The sequence below is a fragment of the Capra hircus genome, chromosome 17 (genome assembly GCF_001704415.2).
Source record: "Capra hircus breed San Clemente chromosome 17, ASM170441v1, whole genome shotgun sequence".
NCBI classification, from domain to species: Eukaryota; Metazoa; Chordata; class Mammalia; order Artiodactyla; family Bovidae; genus Capra; species Capra hircus.
This window is the reverse complement of record NC_030824.1, coordinates 3,269,875-3,292,346: the sequence shown is the minus strand read 5'-3', so window position 1 is coordinate 3,292,346 and position 22,472 is coordinate 3,269,875. Positions and strand designations below refer to the sequence as shown.

Below are 22,472 nucleotides of genomic sequence, written 5' to 3'. Positions count from 1 at the left end.
TCCTTCCAAAGAACACCCAGGACTGATCTCCTTTAGAATGGACTGGTTGGATCTCCTTGCAGTCCAAGGGACTCTCAAGAGTCCTCTCCAACACCACAGTTCAAAAGCATCAATTCTTCAGCGCTCAGCTTTCTTCACAGTCCAACTCTCACATCCATACATGACCACTGGGAAAACCATAGCCTTGACTAGACAGACCTTAGTCGGCAAAGTAATGTCTCTGCTTTTGCATAGCATGGCATTTATCAAATCATTCAAAATGTTTTTCAGTCCCTGTGACCAAGCATCCTCAAAAGTATCTAACTCAGTGTTCAACAGAATAACAAATTCTCACTTACCAAAAGGTCATTTATTAATCACCTTAAATATCTCAAACACTGCCTAAAACCAGCAATTATTTTTAAGAAAACAACCTCTAAGTAACCAAAACAGAAAATCACACTTTATACTCTCAGGTTCAATACTCATAAGAGAAACCCTCATTCAGAGGCTACTTACTTTAATTTCAGTCACAAGTTAAGGCTCACTTAGCTGCACTTCTCACTCACCACAGACAGGAAACAAATACATAAAACAAAACTGCAAGAGGCAGGCACATGACAGCAGCATCACTCTGGGCAACATGGAAAGAGGTAAAAATCGCACAAAGACGAAATAAAAGTATTTTAAAAGAAATAAAAAAGCAGTCTGGGGTCATTCAGTATAGGAACAAATAATTCCATATTCCTTAAAAGCTATCCTATAGTAGTGCTGCATTATGCCAAAGTAGAATAATTCATGCTTGTGATAATAATCCCGAGTAATCTGGAGAAGCTTAGTACCTTCTGTTTAAGAAGGTAGAAAATGTATTATATATTTTAGAAAATTTCATATTAAAGAACGGTTGAAATTTAACAAGGGCTGGCAGTTAATGAATTAAGTTTGAGCTAACAAGAAATTCACAAGAACCCCACAGTTAAATAATAGCATAGTGATTTTTCATGGAAACTATGGTGACTACAGAATATTAAAATTCATAATTAATCCCTCAAACTTATTTTAGTCTTAATTTCAGTATTTATCACCACCATTCCTAACCTACCAAATACTAACTGAATCAAAGTAAATTTGTAGTATTATAGGTAAAAGGTGGTGAAACATCAGCAATTTCACATGCTTCAATCTAATATATTCACCAAAATTAATAACAATATAGTAGGCTGCATTTATCTTTTATTTCTCCAGCCCACCCTCTGTTGGAAAAAATGAATTATTAAATAATAAAGTTGCAAAGTCCACCAAAATGATCGTGAGTCCACTACCACTCACTATGACATTCTCTTTCCACTCCTTAAAAACAAATTTATTTCCGAAACTACCTGATAGATCTGGGCTTAAGCATTTCAGTTTTTCACAGATAATCGTGATTTAACATAATCCTAAAAATGAGTATGTGGATTTCCATATGTTGATTTATAAATATTTAAAATATAAAACATGCTTAACAATTGTCAGAGCAATGAAGTAATGAACCAGATAAATATAATACTCAAGGTTTTTAGTTATATAAAACAAGTTGGCACTCAATCTGTTTTTAGGTTCAAATATTGTTATTTTGATTTTCCATAAAACAAGGAACATCTATTTATTCACTGGACCAGTCAAAATAAGAAATCACTTATCAACTTTGAAAAACCCAATCTCTAATCTAATAAATGTTGTTATGCCAATATAGGATATGTCATCCCAGAACGCACAACAAAATTTCCTTATAGCTTTCTTCCTTCCCTACCCCCACTACTATCTTTCAAGGTTTAAGTCTACATATATCTCTGTGTTTAGGAGAGTATGTATCCAAACACAAAGAGTTCCCACAATGACCTGCTAGTTCCCAACTCCACTTTGTCCCTATTCCAAATGGTAACTGCTCTCTACCTCAAAATTACCTCAAAATCTGTGTTTTCACAAGCCTTAGTCTCTCAATGTGCTATAAATCCAAAATATTACCTCCCCCAAAGTAAGTAATGCTGGAAATATGGGTATTCATGAATGGACATTAGCTTACACAACCAGACATAAGCTATAGAAATTTCGGCCTTTCATAGTCCAAACTGAGAGATATCTACCAGCAGAAAGCTTATGTGCAGCTGACAACTGACATCATTTATTTCAAGTACTCAGGTACTTTCTTCAGAAATGCTAAGTTTATTACAGAGAAGGTATAAACCAAAGGATACAATTTTATGTTTTTCCTAACAATACATGCTGAAAGAATAGAATACTCAAAATAACAAAGAAAAAACAAATGAATAACAAACTGTGTTGAAAAAGGAATATAGTTAAAGGGCTTGATCATGTGAGAATATTCCCCTTAGGTACAAAAATCTAAAAAGGGAGACTAATAAGAAACTTCAGGACAAAAGATTCATATATATCCCAGAAATGACAGTTAAATGATATAATTTTTATAGCTTTCAATAAAACTACATGGTTTTAGCACATCAATAAAAGCAAAGTTTTAAAGCTGAGACATACATTGTTATTAATGACATAATGAATTCACTGCAGAAGCTAAGGCTGACAAGGCCAGCCAGGATTTCAGGTTTTCTCCTGCTTCTGCTGTGTTTTCCACAGCATGTCATCACTGTGACTGACTAGCAAAATGAAGGTGGCTGCTGGAGCCTTTTCTTGAAGTTGGGCCAATTAAACTCTGTAGCCTCTCACACTAGCAATGTTTACTGGCTAGCTCCTGAACAGTAAAGGTGCCAAATCAGATTTCCTCATCACTGACTTCCTTCACTTCTTATCAAGTCTATCAGCTATTTCTAGCTACTCCAATGTCCCTGGAAGTAGTTTTCTATTGATGACCATTTTCCCACCAGTTTTACAAGATCAAAAACATTTCAGGCTGAAGGGAATAAAGATTTACTCTGGTAGTTTACAACCATGGTGTTGCTCCACTGGGTATCTTGCGACCCAGTTGTAAGATGTTATAATTTCATGCAAAGATGGGCACAGTAAAGGACAGAAGTGGCAAGGACCTAATAGAGTAGAAGAGATTAAGAAGAGGTGGCAAGAATACACAGAAGAATTAAACAAAAAAGGTCTTAATGACCCAGATAACCACAATGGTGTGGTCACTCACCTAGAGCCAGACATCCTGAAATGTGAAGTCAAGTGGGCCTTAGAAAGCATCACTACGAACAAAGCTAGTAGAGGTGATGGAATTCAGTTGAGCTATTTCAAATCGTAAAGGATGATGCTATGAAAGTGCTGCACTCAATATGTCAGCAAATTTGGAAAGCTTGGCAGTGGCCACAGGACTGGAAAATGTCAGTTTTTATTCCAATCCCAAAGAAAGGCAATGCCAGAGAATGTTCAAACTACCGCACAACTGAGCTCATTTCAGATGCTAGCAAGGTCATGTTCAAAATTCTTCAAGCTAAGCTTCAACAGTACATGAACCGAGAACTTCCAGACGTAAGGGCTAGATTTAGAAAAGGCAGAGGAACCAGAGATCAAATTGCCAAATTCACTGGATCATAGAAGAATCACAGGAATTCCAAAAAACATCTACTTCTGCCTCATTGACTACGCTAAGCATCTGACTGTGTGGATCACAACAAACTATGGAAAATTCCTAAACAGATGGGAATACCAGACCACCTCAGTTACCTTCTGAGAAACCTATATGTGGGTCAAGAAGCGACAGTTAGAATCTGTCGTAGAACAACAGACTGGTTCAAAATTGGGAAAGGAATATGTCAAGGCTATATATTGTCACCCTGCTTATTTAACTGCTATGCAGAGTACATCATAGGAAATACCAGGCTGGACAACTCACAAGCTGGAATCAAGATTGCCAGGTATGCAGATGATACTACCGTTATGGCAGAAAGCAAAGAGGAACTAAAGAGTCTCTTGATGAAAGTAAAAGAGAAAAGTGAAAAAGCTGGCTTAAAACGCATCATTTAAAAAACTAAGATCATGGCATCTGTTCCCATCATTTCATGGCAAATAGATGGGAAAAAAATGGAAACTGTGGCAAGTTTTATTTTCTTGGGCTCCAAAATCACTGCAGATGATTGCAGCCATGAAATTCAAAGACGCTTGCTCCTTGGAAGAAAAGCTATGACCAACCTAGAGAGCATATTAAAAAGTAGAGACATCACTTTGCCAACAAAGGTCCCTATGGTCAAAGTCCCTATAGTTTTTCCAGTAGTCATATACAGATGTGAGAGTTGGACCATTAAGAGCACTGAAGAATTGATGCTTTCCAACTGTGGTGCTGAAGAAGACTTGAGAGTTCCTTGGACAGCAAGGAGATCAAACCAGTCCATCCTGAAGGAAATCAGTCCTGAATATTCATTGGATGGACTGATGCTGAAGCCAAAGCTCCAATACTTTGGCCACCTGATGTGAAGAGCCATCTATCTCATTGGAAAAGACCCTAATGCCATGAAAGACTGAGGCCAGGAGGAGAAGGGGGCGACAGAGGATGAGATGGTTACATATCATCACAACTCAATGGAAATGAGTTTGAGCAAATTCCAGGAGACAGTAGAGGATTGGGAAGCCTGGCATGCTGCAGTCCATGGGGTTCCAAAGAGTCGCACACAACTGAGCAACTGAACAGCAATAACTAGACAAAAGAGAGACATCGCAGAATGTTAAAAAGGAGAATAATACATGTGTTTCTTTAAATAATTACTCTAGAAGAAGAAAGAAGGGAAAGTCAGAGGAAAAAAGAGACAAGAAAAAGAAAAATCATTAGGATGTCATTTGCAATATATCCAGCAAGTGACAATGAGGCATTTGACTCTAACAGTGAAGAGTCAGATGTGAAAGATTAAATGACACGCCCAAGGACACAAGTCATGGGAACTGCCAGAACCAAAACCTAGGTCTCTAGGTTGCACTGATCCAGGAATGATGTATAGAATAGATCTGCAGAAAGACCTTTATCATGAAATTTCTAAGACTTCTCTTTAAAACTGCTTTGGTCACAATGCTTATTTTTAAGTTTAATTTTATACTATAAACAAACTGTGGTCCAAAATGAACATGATAATATCAACTAGCACAACATTTAGGCAGGTAACTAAGTAAAATTCAGTATAATTGTATTAAAATTTGAAGCTGAGCTTTCTAATCTAAAAACAAAATACTTTATCATAGAAAAAGTGCAGGGATTTGAAATACCCTTTTTTTGGTAAAAGTAATAAGCTATTTCCAGACACAAATTTATAGGATATAATCCTTGTAAGTGAGCTTTGAAATAAGCTTTTTAAATGAAGCCCTATCAGAGAAGTCATTTAAGAAGCCAGAGTCACATTATATTAATGTGAAAAGTATAATAAGATAAATACATCATATGATTCTCAAATGACATAATTAATGTAGCTTATGTGACATATTCCTCTTAATGATCTTTTATTATGTATGAACAGTAAAATAACATTAGATAAGCAATGAAAAAATCCAATCAGTAGCAGCTTTCCTGAAGGTTTTGACTGCAGTCTTATTTACACAGTGTTATCTGATACTAATCCTTGGATTTTAAAGCGCAAAAATCACTTCAGAATTGTAAACAAACATGTTCCTATGAGATGATCATTTTAATTACTATCATTTCTGTAAATACAATATAAAAATAATGTGCTACATGATCACCTCTTAAGGGGAAAACAGATTCTGCCAGGCCCATAAGGTTATGTTAATAAAAGAATCGTGACCCTGGATCCGATCCTAGCCCACAGAGCCTGATAGTGTGTCTTAACAATGACTACTATGGAACCCGTGTGGAAAGTATAGCTGTCCCCTCCCCGATATTGTCTACAAAAGATCAGAAGTGAGTGTCAAAATACTGTTGTTTTCTTTAATAATCCATTACAGTCTAATACCTATGAGCCAAATGAAATATTTTGAACTTTTTTACATTTAAAGATCATACCACCCTAAAAACAGATACAAGTTTTACAGAGCAATATTTCTTATTTACTTTTACATCAAATAAATATCTACTGAACAACCATATTATCCTTGGCACCAAAAAGAGAGGTGTGAAGTATTGTTTCTAAACTCAAGGAGCTTGAAGCATAATTGAGAGGCTGATTTTTTAAAAGGTGGGGGGAGGGGTGGCTTACTATCAGTAAAGCACAATCTAGATTTTAAATGCTCCAGGAATTCAGAAGTAGATAAAATCACTGTTTCTTCAAGAAGGGGAGGGAAGAGCATCTTGGTGGTAGTATCCAGAAGTGAGGGAGCAAAGCTACAGCTAACTGAGCTCCTCACTGATCCTGAGGGCGGAACATGATTAATCATGTTCTGGCGGTTTCTTTGTGAAAAAAAAAGGTAGCAGACTCTAATTGAATACTCCAAAGCCCACATCTTGCATTTTAGTATTTACTAAAACCCAGCAAATAAGCAGAGGAAATAAGAGTAAAGAGCTCCCTTTCAATCATATACCCCAGCTGCATGCTCAGTTAGAAACAAAGAAACCTAGAACCTATGGTCATGGTATTACGGTGAGCCCAGAATTTACAAAAGCCAGCACTGGCAGTGGCTGACAGGGCACCAGGACAGCAAGTTACCAACCAATCCTAGCCATGAAGCCCAGCTACACCCAATGCTGTTTGGATCAGTATTCTACTGATGATCTTCCTAGCTTTGCTGAATCACATCAATGTAGTATCACTTTTCATTTGTAGCCTAAATGGTTTTTATGAAACAGTTTGACAAAACACATGGCACGTGACTGCACCACCACAAATGTGTTAGCACACCCAGCCAGAGACCATGGCAATGACTGGATCTGTGAGTATTCTTACAAGTGTAAAAAATAAACATAATCTTTGTAAAGACTTATTTGTGCCCTCTAGGAGTTGAATATTCTTTCAAGGAAGCTTCCATTTCCAATGTAGAAGAAGCAATAAGAACTGTTCTCCAGCCACCTCCAAATAATCACACAGTATTTGATAGCTCAGCTTATTTTTAATCTTCCATGAACTCCGTAGAATTTTATCTGGATCCTTGTAACATGATGATTTGGGATTATGAATGCAGTGAATAAACACAACCTTCTGGTATAGCAATTTAAGTATCACAGAGTGAGTAAATACTTCAGAGTGAATCCTAACACTTGAAACAGAATCTTCCAGAGTCCAGAAATCCACCTGACTGCCAAGAATAATACTTCCGTGGTTCAAGCAATACCAGTACCCAGAGGGGTTTCCACAGACATAACCGCATGAGTTACTGCGTACTGGGTAAAATAGAAAAAACAGACATTTATGAATGTATATTTTGCAGACGTCTTAAAAGTACTCATAAATATACAATTTACAAATACAGAAGAAATTGAGGGGAGGGCTCTAGGAATACACAGCATCTGTTTAAATTGCTTGATCATATCATTTCTTCTACGGGTTTTCCTCACCCTAACTCTGATTTTCATAGGTCGGGGGAGGTGGGGGGGGGATGCGTGGATCTCTTATCTAAAACACATGAAACCAATCTCACTGAAAGAAGCTCTATGATAAGAACTAATACATGAGAGATTCTGACTTCAGGATGAGGTAGAAATGACTTTGTTTCAGATAGCAAATTAGATAGCAAAGAAAACCTTTCAATTCACCAGGCTATATTGAAGCAGTGTTTGTTAGATTTTCTAGCAATAAAACAAATGCACAATATCTTCTCATGCATTTCACACAATTTCTATTTCAGCTCTGATGTAAAACATGGTATCACACATCATGCCACAAAGAAAGAGTCAGTTTAGCTAGTTCAAGTAAAACACCAGGCAGCTGCTAACAGAGACAGGTCATAGCTGGGGAGGCGCACAGCACATTCAGTTCACTATGTTTTCCCTCAGAAGAATGTCAATAAAAACCAGGCCAAATTAGGCATTTGGGGGGGCGAGGGGAGGAGTCCTGCTATGCAGTGAACCACTGTTCACCTAACAGCACCAGTCAGACAAGTTAGCAAAAGGGAGCCCTAGCCAAAGCTACAGCCGCCAACAACTTGAAGAAAGCTGTCTTTCTCCCTGAACGTCCTGGGGTAGCGACCAGTCCCACATTTAGAAACGTTATTTCTGGGGCCAATAGCAATTTATTTTGATAGAACCACTGGATTTTTTTTTCGTGAGTTCTCAACAAAGGAGCCATATTAGGAAATAATCTCGCAAAAAGCAAAGTGCCCCCTCCCCCTCTTCCCCACGATCGATGCACACACACCCGTGCAGGCTGCCACGCACAGACACATGCCCGTGACAATGGCTGGCATGTTCACTCGCGCTGGCCCACGCGGCCGTCTGGAGCCCCGCGGGCAGAAGGCCCAGCCGGCCGGCCCCAGGCGCTTAGGCTGGAGGCCCTGCGGCCCCGCTGCCCGGGAACCAGCTGCTGGGCGGTTGAGCTGGGGATGCTCGCCCCCCAGCGGGGCCCTGGGGAAGCGGCTGCCAGCGGCTCAGAGCCTATTAACCCCTGGGGGAAGTAGGTGCTACAACACCCACCTGCGAGGACATTGGAGTGTGTCGGGAACACAACCCCAAATGGCTCCCCGCAGACGAGGCGCCACCGAGTTCTTAGACCCCGGCAGCTCTTGGCTGGCTCCGGCAAAGCTAATCGTGTTGCTAGCTCCACCGGGTTTCTAAAGCAAAGGGATGTTTCTGAGCTGTCACCCCTGAGAGTCCGGGCATACCAAGAAGGAAAAACTTAAGAGGGCAGTGGACGCAGATCAGACTTGCTAACTCGTCCCTAAGGAACTGGCCTAAGTCCCAAAGGGACACAGCTATTTGGACCTGCCCATCCAGCTAACTATGGAAGGGGTGGAGGGACCCGAGGGCAGCCGCCCCCTGTCACCCCTCCCTGGGTCGGGCATCAGGGCCCCGTCCCCACTCCGGGACACTTACCTTCTTCCGGGGCTGCCATTTCATCATATTTGTACAGCCGATATGTGGAACATCAAGATGCTGGCTGGGGGCTGGGGGCAGATGCAGGGCAGCGGCGACTCCAAGTCATGCTGCCTCCCTCCCACCCCCTAATTCTTTCCCATATTCACCGCGAAGGGAAAGAGCCCAGGAGAGTCCAGTCTTTTCGCCTTCAGTTCAATGAAGTATCCCCAAACCAGGAACACGCTCCCCACGGGGCTAGGAAGTCCCAGCAGCAACCAGCGTACTCCAGCCAGAGCGGAGCATTTTCCCCTCGGGCCAGTGCCCGAAAAAGGAGCCTGCGGCAGGGGGTCTCCAAGCCGGCGCAGAGACCCTCCCTCAGAGAAGAGCCGGAGAACGCAAGCTGCTGCAGAAACCCAGTCGGGTTCCTGCCATCCAAACCCCTTTTGACGAATTCTCCTCTTCTCAAAAAAAGATTAGACAAGCAATCAAACCCTCACGCGCAGCCTGGAGCAATTCCCAAAATTCTGAGTGTATTTCTCGTTTGTAAAATTTAGCAAAGAAAATTCCAAAGATCTGTAATCAGAGCTTCTTTGCGCTGTTTTCTCTTCCTTCTTGGATAACTTGGGGAAAGGATCTACCCTTCCCGAAATGTCTACCTTCCCTTAACACTGTAAATAGGAAAACTTGGTTTGTGTGTTTAGATTTTTTTTTTTTTTTAATTCCCAAGAACCTTAGTGGGGAAAGGCTGGAAGGAAATCCTGCAAGAACCCAACTCCACAGCTCAGTCTGCACTAATGACTTCCTTCCCTTCAGTGCGAGCACAGCCTGCCCAGCTCCAGCCACACAGAGCAAATGGTTTCTGGGTCTTAGTGCCACGACATCTGCTTCAAAGCAAAAAGTAAAGCACACAGTTTCAGAGGCACCTCACAGGTCCCAAGGAATTAGAGCCAGAAGAGATGTACAGAAGCAGGAGACCATTTCAAAAGATCTTGATTTGTGAGTTATATCAATAGACCAAAGGGCTATATAATCTAAAAGTCTGACTTGAAGGAAAAAGATTTAAGGTATCTGACAAGATTAAAATTTTAATCGAAAAGTAGACTCTGCTTCTCTAAATTTAGCACTGATTTTATTATTGCTATCAAGATTAAGTTTCATGCAGCATCTGTAAAATGATTCCATCCTACTTAAGGAGCTACATCTCCAAACACAAAATACAATGTAATTCTATTATTTGTCATCCAACATGTCTAGTAATTCTTATCACCATGAGGCTACTTTGATAGATGGGAATTAATGGGTAGTGTAAGCTACTAGAATACTAACTGATGTACATAATAAAAACAGCTGATGTACCATCACTCCATTGTTCCAACCACGTTTAACGTATTACTCTCAAAGTTCTATAATATAATGCATTGGCAGGACTGACTGATGGGGATGATTATAAGCAGATAGGATACTAACAATATCAGATACAAATGTCATTAAAATACCCAAAACAGTTAACTAAAACAAATTATTTTTGAGTCTTTTTTTCTAAGCCTGAGTCTGAAATCTGATTATGAAATCATTATCTTTAAAAAAAATAATATTAGCAATTATAGCTAAAGGAATAAGCACTAGTTCTTAAGCCATAATCTACATCATAGGTACACCTCAGCCTTACTGCTCTGCTCAGTAAAACTACTAAGTGCCTATGATGTAAGCACCTGTTATTTGCCAGTTCCTGTTCCAGACACTAGAAATATGAGTAAGAGGCTATCCCTACTCTTAAAATTACATACTGCAGGCTGGAGTCACAAATAACACCAATACTCTGTGTATGTTCTAACATCCAAATCATTTTTCACAGCTTAACATGGATAGCTTAGTAACACGGAAGTTTAATAAACTCCAAACCAAATTCATTAATCTTCCCCAAAATCAGTTTCTCTTCCCAACTTTCCTATATCTGTCCATAGCACTGTTATTCTTCTAGGATCACAAACTAAAACTTTAATTAACATCATTCCTATGTCTAATCTATCACCAAGTCCTTTCACTTCTTTCTTAAGACATTGCTTTCAAATTCCTGCTACTGATATCTGAGGTCAGAGCCTCACAAAACAAACATATATTAAGTCTCAACTGGGTGCAAAACATCATATAGGATAGAAAGATATAAAACCAAGTCTCAACACTAGAAGAAGTTAAAAGAAGTTAGGACAGAGCCGAAGACCTATAAGAAGACAACCAGACATTTGCCTTAGTCAGTTAAACAAACGAGTTACGTGTTTAATAGCATTCTAAGAGACAGAAGAAGAAACCACTGTAAACAGGGATGGCCAAGGACGGTGTAACAAAGGAATCTGAAACAAAACTCAAAGGAGATACAACTCACTCTAGAGCCAAAAGCCAAGGTCCTTATCACAGGCAGTAACGCTCTTCAGAATTGCAGAACTCACCTCCCACCCACTCTGCCCCCAACTTTCTCAGACCCTGCCCTACTGGCCACCTCACTGTCCCTCTTCCAGAACCACTCTTCCCCCAGCACCTTCTTGGATCTCGCCCTCAGTCCCTTCAGTGCCATATCATATTGGAGAAGCTCTCTCACGGTCCCGCCTAAGCCACAGCACTGTGACCCACGCGCTGTTGCTGTCTCTCTTCCTCGGGCTGCTACAGTTACTCCACAGGCCTCATGGCATATATTAAGAGTTCATGAATTTACTGTCTTACATCCCCAAGAATGTAAGTTACAATGGAGCAGGAACTTTGTCATAAAATCAACACCCAGTGAACAGTGCCTGATGCAACAGTCAATAAATATTTGTTGAATGAAATAACGAAAGAAAAGGATAAATAGTGTGAGCAAAGGAGGCAAGCCTATGTAAGATGTAGTCAAGATACAAAATATATCAATCTGCCTAAAATTAAAGCTTAAATATGAGAATGTTAGAGGCAGAATGTTTCTTGTTCAGCTCTGTAATCCTCAGGGGCCAGCATAGTGCCTGGCACAGCAGAGGTGCTCAATATTTATGGGATGAAAGAATGGAGGGAGGGCAGAGATTGAATGATGAATGAATGAAATTCCATTCCATTCCATATAAAGTAAAAGATACTTTGGCAAGGTACATTGGAACCAAATGGCAGGGAAGAATGTAAGGCAAAGAAATTTGGACTTTATCCTATAGGAGGCAGGGCATTAAACGTATTAACAGTGGTCAAGAGGCACACTGAAGCAACATTTTTAAGCAATCTAACAAAATATTAACCATGACTTTATGAGGCTGCTTTGTACATAAACCTTTAGGTTTTTAAATTATGCGCATAGCTAAAATGTTTATAATGATCATTCGACAGATATCAAAACTGAAATCACAGGAGTTAACTGACCTTTTCAATGCCACGGGGCAAGTCAATGGTAATGGAAGGATCAGAATCCAGGGCATATAAACCAACACCTGAGTGATGGAGGCAGGAACCTACAATTGGTTAGGAGTCAGAATAAAAGTTTCTATTTTTCACTCTGCCCCTGACTTGCTATACAACAAAAATTTTCAGAAGGGCAAGGCAGGTGACATGAATAAATGAAACAGGTGTAACATAAGAGAGAACTGTAAGGATTATAAATTCAGAGAAAGATAAATCATGAAAAAGAAGGAGTTACAACATAACACTAGTCAATTGATGTCATAGAGGAGTATCAGTCCAATGGTGCCAGATGCTCTAAATTTTCATGAGAAGCTAAAATTTTCCTGATTTTAACTGTTTGCTCAGAAGTTTTAAAGCATCCTAACAGGCCAAACAAAACATGCCTGTAGGTCTAAATTCCATCTGCAAGTCATAATTTGTGACTGTGGATTTAACTACTCAAGGTTTCACTTTCCCATATGTAAATTAAGAGACCTTCACGGTCCCTAATCTATGGGGTGATTTTCTGAGGGCATCTGTAAATCCATATGCATACCACACATGGTCTGTGGACTGAGGAGCTCAGATGCTGTCCCATGCTCAGATATTACTGGACTTAGTAAATTAAGACAGTTATTTAAATTGGCAGAGGGGGGCTCTGAGAACAGTGGATTGTAACAGGAAAGTCAACAGAGATATTTACGTTTCGATAAAAAGACATAATCAGTCTAAAACTTCAAGGTGATACAAGGTTTCAGTTGGTTTTCAATTTTTTAGGTATGCTTCCTTTGGGTTACTTATCTGTAAGGTATTTCTTCCCCCACTGACTGGTGAGTGTTTCGGCTTTCATTTAGTAGGTGCCAACTGACAGAAGAAGCCCGTGGACAGAGGAGCCTGGCAGGCTACACAGTCCATAAGGTTGCAGAGTCAGACGCAACTGAAGCGACTTACCGCAGCACAGCATTCAACAGAGGACCATCACCTATAAGCCAGTAAATATGAAAACGCTCTTAAATCATCTTGCTGTTCTTCTTTGTGCCTTTATTTATTTTGCTTAATCCAAACTGACTTAGTAATTATACCTGAAATATTTATAGAATTACTATCATACCAGTATACCTTCTCCTTTGAAAATTACTTATATAGAGCTACCAAGATAACACGACTCAGTGTAGCTTACTGTTTGAAAGATCCAGTGTCAGACAGTAAGAACACAATTTCTCAGATACGCAGCTACTAAAAGGCATCTGTACAACTCCATTTTTTAACACAGCACTTTGCAAATCACTTACCTAAAAACAGATACTGTAAAACAGTCTATTAAAATAGTGTTTTCCTCAATAACTACTTGTCTATTCAAATCTGAACAAAAGCAAGAAAGAGGAAATGAATGGAGAAAACACACCTTTTTTCATTGTTGTGAATTTCTTCAGGATTTCCTAAGGAGTGATATGTCTGACACTGATCACAGGGTAAATGCCTGGAAAAGCTAGTCTCATAGTTATTTACATTTATTGTGTTTTAGAGTAATACACTCAATGTGAAACAGTATTTGGAAAATACATTAATTTTCCAAAGACCTCTAAATCATTGTCAAGTATCTAAAGAGACATTAGGAAAGTAAAGGGACAAAGGCAGAAGTAGATTTGAGACCAAAAAATGTGGCCTTAGTGATGCGTGTGTGCTCGGTCACTCCGTTGTATCTGACTCTCGGCAACTCCATGGAGCCTATCCGACTCCACAGAATTTTCCAGGCAAGAATACTGGTGCGGGTTACCATTGCCTACTTGAGGGGATTTTCCCAACCCAGAGATTGAACCCACATCTCTTGCATCTCCTGCACTGGCAGGCAGATTCTTTACCACTGCACCACCTGGGAAGCCAATCACTAGTAACATTTCACACCACTGGGTGCTTTCAGAATATTAAAGTCCTTGCTTTGCTTTAAAAAAAAAGAAAGAAAGAAAGAAAAGAAACAGAGAGAACTTAACCTGTTATAGTAAGAATTCTGCCACACAACCAAGCAGATGTAGAACCATGTTCCCATTCCTTGGAAGTAAACTTCTCTACAACCTCCAGGGAGAATCACCTCTAATCACCTTAGCCACCTTGCTTCCTTCCACTATGTCAGACAGTGTCAGAGAAGCTGAAGCACAATCCTGTAAATTCAACACACACTGATGTAGGAGATAGAGGGGCTCCAGGTTAGACATTTACAACTGGCCTCCTGTTTGCATTTCATGGGGCACAAAGAAGTGGACTTCAGGCTGGATACAAACTATTAGCATTTTCTGAGACAAGAGATGGTGGGCTCCAGTTAAAGCATTTACAATCAGCCTCCTATTTACTCTTCGAACAACAGAAACAGGGTAAATAGCCAGTATTTGTCTCTTGCAAACACTTAAGAGTCATGCAATAGTCAAGGTAATAGTCACAGCAAGGACAAGGAAGAGTAAAACCCTGTTTGATTAAAGGATCTCTGTTACCCACTCTGGGGACAAGGGAAACACTACATATACACAGAAAGGCTCCCTATGGGTCAAAAGTCAAGGGATAACGCCAGGCCATAATGAGTTGTGGTTCTCCCAGAAGCCTTCATGTTGAGATCCATCTTGGCTCAGGGATGTGTGCCCATCTAGGAGAGGGTCCCAGCATACGTCAGGTGTAGAGAAAGAAACCAGATAATTGGCCTGAAAGAAGACAAAGACCCAGAAGAGCTGACCTATGTAAACGACTCACCATATCGTTACTTCGCTCCCCCTCACTGGGGGGACACCTATACCCCTCCTCTCGGGGTGTGCATCTCCGCCTCGCTTCTGCCTTAATTCAACACACCTTTTCTCTATGTGCTCTCCGACCTGTTGCTGTGCTGTGCCTCTAGTAATAAGCTTTGTACCTGCATTTACAGTTCCTGCCTCCACGATAAATGCATTTTTCACTGGGGGTAAAAATCCACGGAAAAATAGTTTCTAGCCTCCAGCCCTTTGCTGGTCTGGTGGCTAGGATTCCTGGTTCTCATCCAGACTATCCAGGTTCAATTCCTGGGTAGGGAACTAGAGCTCACTTCATGCCATGGCTCACTGCTGCCTCACCAAGATCAGACTGAGTAGCCATTCTATACAAGGGACTCTACTAGGTACTGTGAAAGGAGACAAAAATAAATCAGATGATTTTTGCCCTTGAAGACAGAGCAGTCTGGTGGAGGTTGAAGGAGAAGACAAGTACACTACTAACACAAACAACAATAACAATAGCAGCTAACCTTTATTGATCTTGTCATTCATCTGACTTTAAGAATCCAAGCTCTTAGAGCAAGCTAAGTGCTAGAAGACGAAATAATTAAGGGCATATTCTCTCATTAAGACTCAGTTCAGTTCAGTCACTCTGTTGTGTCCAACTCTTTGCGACCCCATGAAATGCAGCACACCAGGCCTCCCTGTCCATCATCAACTCCCGGAGTTCACTCAAACTCACGTCTATCGAGTCCGTAATGCCGTCCAGCCATCTCATCCTCTGTCATCCCCTTCTCCTCCTGCCCCCAATCCCTCCCAAGATCAGAGTCTTTCCCAATGAGTCAACACTCCACATGAGGTGGCCAAAGTATTGGAGTTTCTGCTTGAACATTTGGAAGTTCACAGTTCACGTATTGCTGAAGTCTGGCTTGGAGAATTTTGAGCATTACTTTAACAGGCAAATTTGACCTTGGAATACGGAATGAAGCAGGGCAAAGGCTAATAGAGTTTTGCCAAGAGAACGAAAACTGGTCATAGCAAACACCCTCATTAAGACTATGAGAGCCCTAAAGAGTAATTAATTCTGACTGTTGTAACTAAGAAAGGGTTTAGTGGAGAGGTGGCACAGTATCCTTTCAGCAAGCAGAGAAGAGGCTGGAGAAGGAATGTGCCAGACTGAAGGAACAGAGCATGAGCCAAAACACGGAGGCATGAAAACATGGACCACATCAGTAAGTCACCTTATTGACCTGAGACACATAACACAAGGCAAGGCATAGTGTACTGAAGGTTAGAGGGCTGTGAATGCTATTGCCTTAACAATAATAACTATCATTTATTGAGTATGTACCAAGCACAGAAGCCTTTTATATGTATATGTTTTTATTTGTTGATTCTTCTTAATACCTTTATGAGGAGGAACTATTATTATGCCCATTTTACAGAAGAGGAACTTAAGACTAACGGGTTAACTGCCAAAGAATTCCCAAAGAATCATGGCTAGAAGAAAGGAAACTGGAGTCAGATTCTCAAGTCTCGTTCTTAACTCCTGACTTACAAGGGTGAGCAGCATAGGTTCTTAATTAAGGCATCAGCAAATCTATTTGAGTTTCATGCTAACTCTGGAAGTATACTGTGAAGGACAGAAGAGCATATGAGAATAATAAAGACAGAAAAGCCAAAGAAGTTTCTATTGCAATAGCTCAGGAAGGGATGAAGAGGTCTTGAATTAGGGCAACAGAAACAGAGAAAGGCCCTTCTTGAGAGACATTTCACAAGTAAAACATGGCCTAGGCTTCCGGGGTGGTTCAGATGGTAAAGAATCTCCCTACAATGCAGGAGACCCATGTTCGATCCCTGGGTTGGGAAGCTCTCCTAGAGAAGGGAATGGCTACCCATTCCAGTATTCTTACCTGAAGGATTCCATGGACAGAGGAGCCTGGCAGGCTATAGTGAGGTCACCAAGAGTCAGACGCAACTGAGTGACTAACACACATACAACACCAAAAGGGAAGTTGTTATGTGAAAGAGACAGAGAAGGAAGGATTTAAAGATGATCCCTAAATTTTTCACCATCTTTTAGAAAAAGAGATAACCCATTAACTAAGGTATCGGTCACAGAAAGAACAGGTAGGTATTAAATTCAGTTCGGGACTTCTGGGTCTAAGGTAGTCATGAGAGATTCACAAGAATGTAAACTAGGCAGGTGGAGGTGCTGCCTGGAGCCAAGGATAGATATCTGTATCTACAGCTATAGCTGTTAAGAGATCTGTAGTTCATTTACATAATGATGACATGTATAAAGCTTTGGTGAAAAAAGAAAAAATACAATATAATTCACTGCTCAGTTGGGATGGGTGGGACACCTGCCCAGTTTCTTGAGGCAGCATTTTTAATTTGGCTAATTATGCCTGGTTCAAACTCTAGATCCACCAACTAGCTATCTGACCTTGGGTTACTTCATTTTTCTGTACTTCAATTCCCAACTTTGCAAAAGAGAGATAATAATAGCAAAGTATGGTTGTTGGGAGTTTTAAATTATATATGTAATTATACACACACACACATATATATAATATATCCTGTATGTATGTTTACTGTTTGTGTTACTGTTGTTGTTTTACTATGCTAACACTGACTTGATTTTTTTTCTCTCTTTATCACACCAAGGATTTTGTATTGATTATATATTAAGGGCCACACCTGTCAGGTTCTAATTTTCATGTATTTCAGTGGTAAAATCATTTTTCTAATGAGACTTCTGCTTCTGTCCACGACACAGCAACTGGGACCAGGCGTACTCTCCTAGCATATCTAGAAAACTGGATAAAATACAGGAAAAACACTGTTTTTTGTACTATTTCAGACAACAATATGCACATAGTCCATGAACCTTGAGAGAAGCAAAACAAATGAGGTAACCCCTGTGATCACCCTGGATTTCTGCCTGGAGACACTTTCCGGACCCCAGAGGAGGAAAGGGATCCCAAGCAGAGCACAATGGTCTTGAGGAGTCAGAGTCTGAGGATGCCAAGGAAGCTGGAACATTCAGGGCAGAGAAATGAAGAAGATGTGGACATGCTTCTCTAGAAATCAACAGACGGTCTTCTTGAGTTTTGGATGAACACAAAGTTGCCCAAAATAGGGTAAAACTCCATGAGGCTAAGTGAAGGAAAGCTGTAAGATGAACAACTGTCAGAACTCTCTAGGGCTGTAAGTCTTTTCAGTTCCAATAGCTAGAGTGGAGGGACTACCTGGAGCATTCAGTAGAGACCTCAGAAGAGTCATTTCTCAATAGAAGAGGTTAATGACACTAAAGTATACTGTAAACCTACCCTGACAAAGTTTAAAAACCAGTCTTGAAAAAAGCACATTTAATCTACAAGTAACTTAACTATTCAGCAGAACAAAGTTCAATACTCTTTGAAGGAAGACAACAAAATCTACCACTCAATGAAAAAGTCCAGCATTCAATTAAAGGACATGGGTAGTAACCTGGAAATACTTTATCTCTTTGGTAAATAATGAATCATCTATCTTAAGAATACCATGACTCCATGACTGTGTTACAATTTTCTCATATAGATCAGATCAATGGACTACCATATTCTGGGCTACAATTTTGTTATTTCTCTCTACCAGGTAGCCATAGCTATAGAGCATGCATAATTTATCAACCTGGGAAAAATTTCAGCATATGTTATCTTTACTTAGAATTCATAGGATTTATCTCAAATCAGTTCAGTGGTCAGATATTTGAGGCAGAACATACAGGTTTGGGTTTATCAACCTTCTTAAAGGAAACCTGAATATGCAGGGGCAGTGTTTTATTATGCTAAATTTAACATAATAAAGAAGCTTGAACAGGGGGCTTATTTACTTGTGTGTTTTTAAGCAAAAATGACTACAATTTCTCTGGTTATGGTTAAAAAGAACACAGGGAAAGTAGATCTCGTTTCCATGCTATGGCAGGATAAAGGCTATTAGAGAAGAAAGTCAATAGAAGAAAATATGACTCTTGAAGTCCATTTGAAAGCACTGACTTGTTGCTACTCTGTAATTAAGAAACAACCAAATAGGTGACACTCACAAAATGGACACCTATGTATGGTAGTTGTTGAACTCCCTGGCAAGAATAGTAAGAGAATTTACTCTGGCAGGACCCACAGCAGCAGCTAGCTACTGTGATCATCGGTACCAGGGAGCTCATCATGACCTACAACATCCAGCTCCAGGATATAGCAGTGTGCTGCGGGCCCATTATGGCTGAATTCCAAGTACCTTTGGATTAAAACAGTCACAATTATTTTCTGTTAAACTTGCAACCAAGGGCTTCCCTGGTAGCTCAGCTGGTAAAGAATCACCTGCAATGCAGGAGACCCCAGTTCAATTTCTGGATCAGGAAAATCTGCTGGAGAAGGGATAGGCTACCCTCTCCAGTATTCTTGGACTTCCCTGGTCACTCAATTGGCAAAGAACCTGCCTGCAATGCGGGAGACCTGGGTTCAATCCCTGGGTTTGGGAAGATCCCCAGGAGAAGGGAATGGCTACCCACTCCAGCATTCTGGCTTGGAGAATTCCATGGACTGTATAGTCCATGGGGTCGCAAAGAGTCAGACACAACTGAACGACTTTCACTTGCAACCAAGAACTGTGCTTGACTCACATAAACAGGTTTGATTTTGTTTATATGGGAACACAAGTTTTTCTTGCATGAACATATAGGAATGAATAGATATGTATGTATGCTGGAGAGCTCCAAGGCAGAGTCTTCTGCCTATAAATACTCCCTCAGATTTCAGCTAGCCCCAAGTCTCTAAATATCACCTCTTAATTGATGACATTCATATTTATACATCAAATTTCTACCTCTCTGAGCTCCAGACTTATATGAATAGCTGCCTACTCAACGTCTTCACTAAGACATCTAACAGAACATCTCAGACACCTCAACAAAACTCTTGGTTTCCCCTCAGTAATCTGGTCATTCTTCATTCTTTATTTTATCTCAGTTAATGGCATCTCTATTCCTCTAGCAGCTCAGGCCAAAAAATTAAAACAGTTACTTTGGATTCCACTCCTGTGCTTGCCCTCAACATCTAACCCATTAGCAAGTCCTCAACTTTCTACCTACAAATTCTAACTCATATTCTGCCACTTCGCATCACCTCTACCCTTTCCTCTTTAGCCACAGTAGTCATGGATATCAACTGGACGACTACAAGAGCTTCACTCTGCCTCCTGTGATCCACTCTCTCTGTGAAAGTGAATGTCACTCAGTCATGTCCAACTCTTTGTGACTCCATGGACTATGGTCAGAATACTGGAGTGGGTAGCCATTCCCTTCTCCAGCGGATCTTCCCAACCCAAGGATCTAACTCGGGTCTCCCGCATTGCAGGCGGATTCCTTACCAGCTGAGCCACAGGGGAAGCCCAACAACACTGGAGTGGGTCACCCATCCATTCTCCAGTGGATCTTCCCGACCCAGGAATCGAACCAGGGTCTCCTGCATTGCAGGTGGATTCTTTACCAGCTGAGCTACCAGGGAAGCCAGAATGATTTTTAAATAATATAAATTAGATCATGCAGTTCCCCATTTGAAAACTGCTTAAGGCTTCCCTTTGCACAAAGTGCTTCCCTGGTGGTTCAGATGATAAAGCGTCTGTCTGCAATGCAGGAGACCCAGATTCGATCCTTGGGTTGGGAAGATCCCCTGGAGAAGGAAATGGCAGCCCACTCCAGTATTCTTGCCTGGAAAATCCCATGGACGGTGGAGCCTGATAGGCTACTGTCCATGGGGTCACAAAGAGTCAGACACGACTGAGCGACTTCACTTTTACTTTGCAAAAAGTATAAAAATACAAAGCCTCTACCACGTCCTGCAAGGCCGTACATCATCTAGCCTCTACTTTTCACCCTCATCTCTTACCATACTTTTCTTTAACTGTGGCCAGACCTGCCTTCTTATGCTTCCTTCATGACCTCAGTGGTTATAGTTATGTCTGCCTGGAAATCTCTTCCTCCAGAGTAGGTATTCCTTCTCAATATTTTGAGTCTCTTTTCAAATATAAATAGCAAGTCCTCAAGGAGTAATCCTGAACAAAGCAACTCCCCACTCCAAATTCACTATACATTCTCTTGTTTTCTTCAAGCCACATCCACATATTACAGTTTGAAAATGAATTATTTACTCATTTGATCACTATGTCACCCAACAGATTCTAAGGTCTAGAGAGTGATATCTGTATCGCTCACCACTCTAAGTCCAGTACTTCAAACAGGTCCCAACATATTAAGTACTCATTAAATATTCATTCAATGAATCACTGAATTTAATGCTAGCCAAAAAATAAGATTAAATAGACAGAATTTCCTTTAGCAATAAAATTTTCAGCACAGCATTTACTCATTTACCAAAGGATTTGAGCAAGCTTCAGGAGATGGTGAAGAACAGCGAAGCCTGGCGTGCTGCAGTCCATGGGGTCACTAAGAGTCAGACACAACTAAGCGACTGAACAACACTTGGAAATACCTTCAGATCTGAAAGATACACTCTCCCAAGTAATGCCAGAAGGAGCTTTTCCCGTTAAATCAGTACTACGCTCTGGCCTAAGTCTGAAAATGCTTAAGTGAAAAAATATAAGCTTCTGAAATATAATTATTGTCCAATAATTTTTTTAGTGCAAGAACTTCAGTACTATCAATTTCTATTTTCATTTGTATTAAAGAGAATTTTATGTTACCTAAAAATGGGTGGATAAAATGATCTTTAGATAGTTTAATAAATAAATTAAAAACACTTTGAAAACCTTAGATGAAGTACAAATCACTTGTCAAAAGTACAATCTTATTTGTCAAAACATGAAAATGAGAAAAGAGAAGACACAGAAATAACAGGCTCAGAGCTGCCAAACTGACAGGCTGTCTTAAGTGAGATAGTCAAAACATTCATATGCTAATTTTTTAAAGTGCTGCCTATCTGGCCATTGATATAAAAACAAGACAGGGCTTTTTCTTCCAACTTCAAGAGTACATGAATGGGCCAGATAGTGGACACTGATTACCAAATTAAGGAACAGCAGTTAAGATCGTAAAGAATTTTCTGTTTATTCTGAATGCACATATAAGACAAAAACTAACTTGCATGAAAGGTATTTCAGAAGATCCACCTCCCACAGAAACACTGTTATCATCTAACACAATTACTGGTAGTGTTCTGCACACAGGACACAGTACAAAAGATGACTGTCCATGTTAGTAGCTGGGATTAGCTATACATTGTAAATGGCAAAGGTTGAACAGCAAATAACTACCAAAGTAAGTTAGAAGGTTAAACCAAAATGTACCAACAATGTTTTAAATTATTTTCCTTTTTCAAGTGTTTTCAGGTTCACCTTTCTACTCGGTAGTCCTCTTTCTTACAACACTAACAATTCTAAACAAAAGAGCACCTCCTTGAAATGCTCCGTTCACT

The 22,472-nt window shown here is 40.2% G+C and overlaps 1 protein-coding gene across 3 annotated transcripts in view; it reads right to left on the bottom strand.

Moving 5' to 3' along the window:
* The window catches only part of TTC28 (tetratricopeptide repeat domain 28), a 574,371-nt gene that overhangs the window by 404,658 nt on the left and 147,241 nt on the right, over positions 1 to 22,472 (bottom strand). The window contains exon 1 of one of the 3 annotated variants that reach the window (XM_018061052.1): positions 8,891 to 9,767. The exons of the other annotated variants lie outside the window; for them this stretch is intronic. Coding sequence (XP_017916541.1) covers positions 8,891 to 8,917 — 27 coding nt within the window. The 5' untranslated portion in view covers positions 8,918 to 9,767. Of the gene's footprint in view, positions 1 to 8,890; positions 9,768 to 22,472 lie in introns of those variants that run through there. 3 annotated transcript variants of the gene reach the window in all.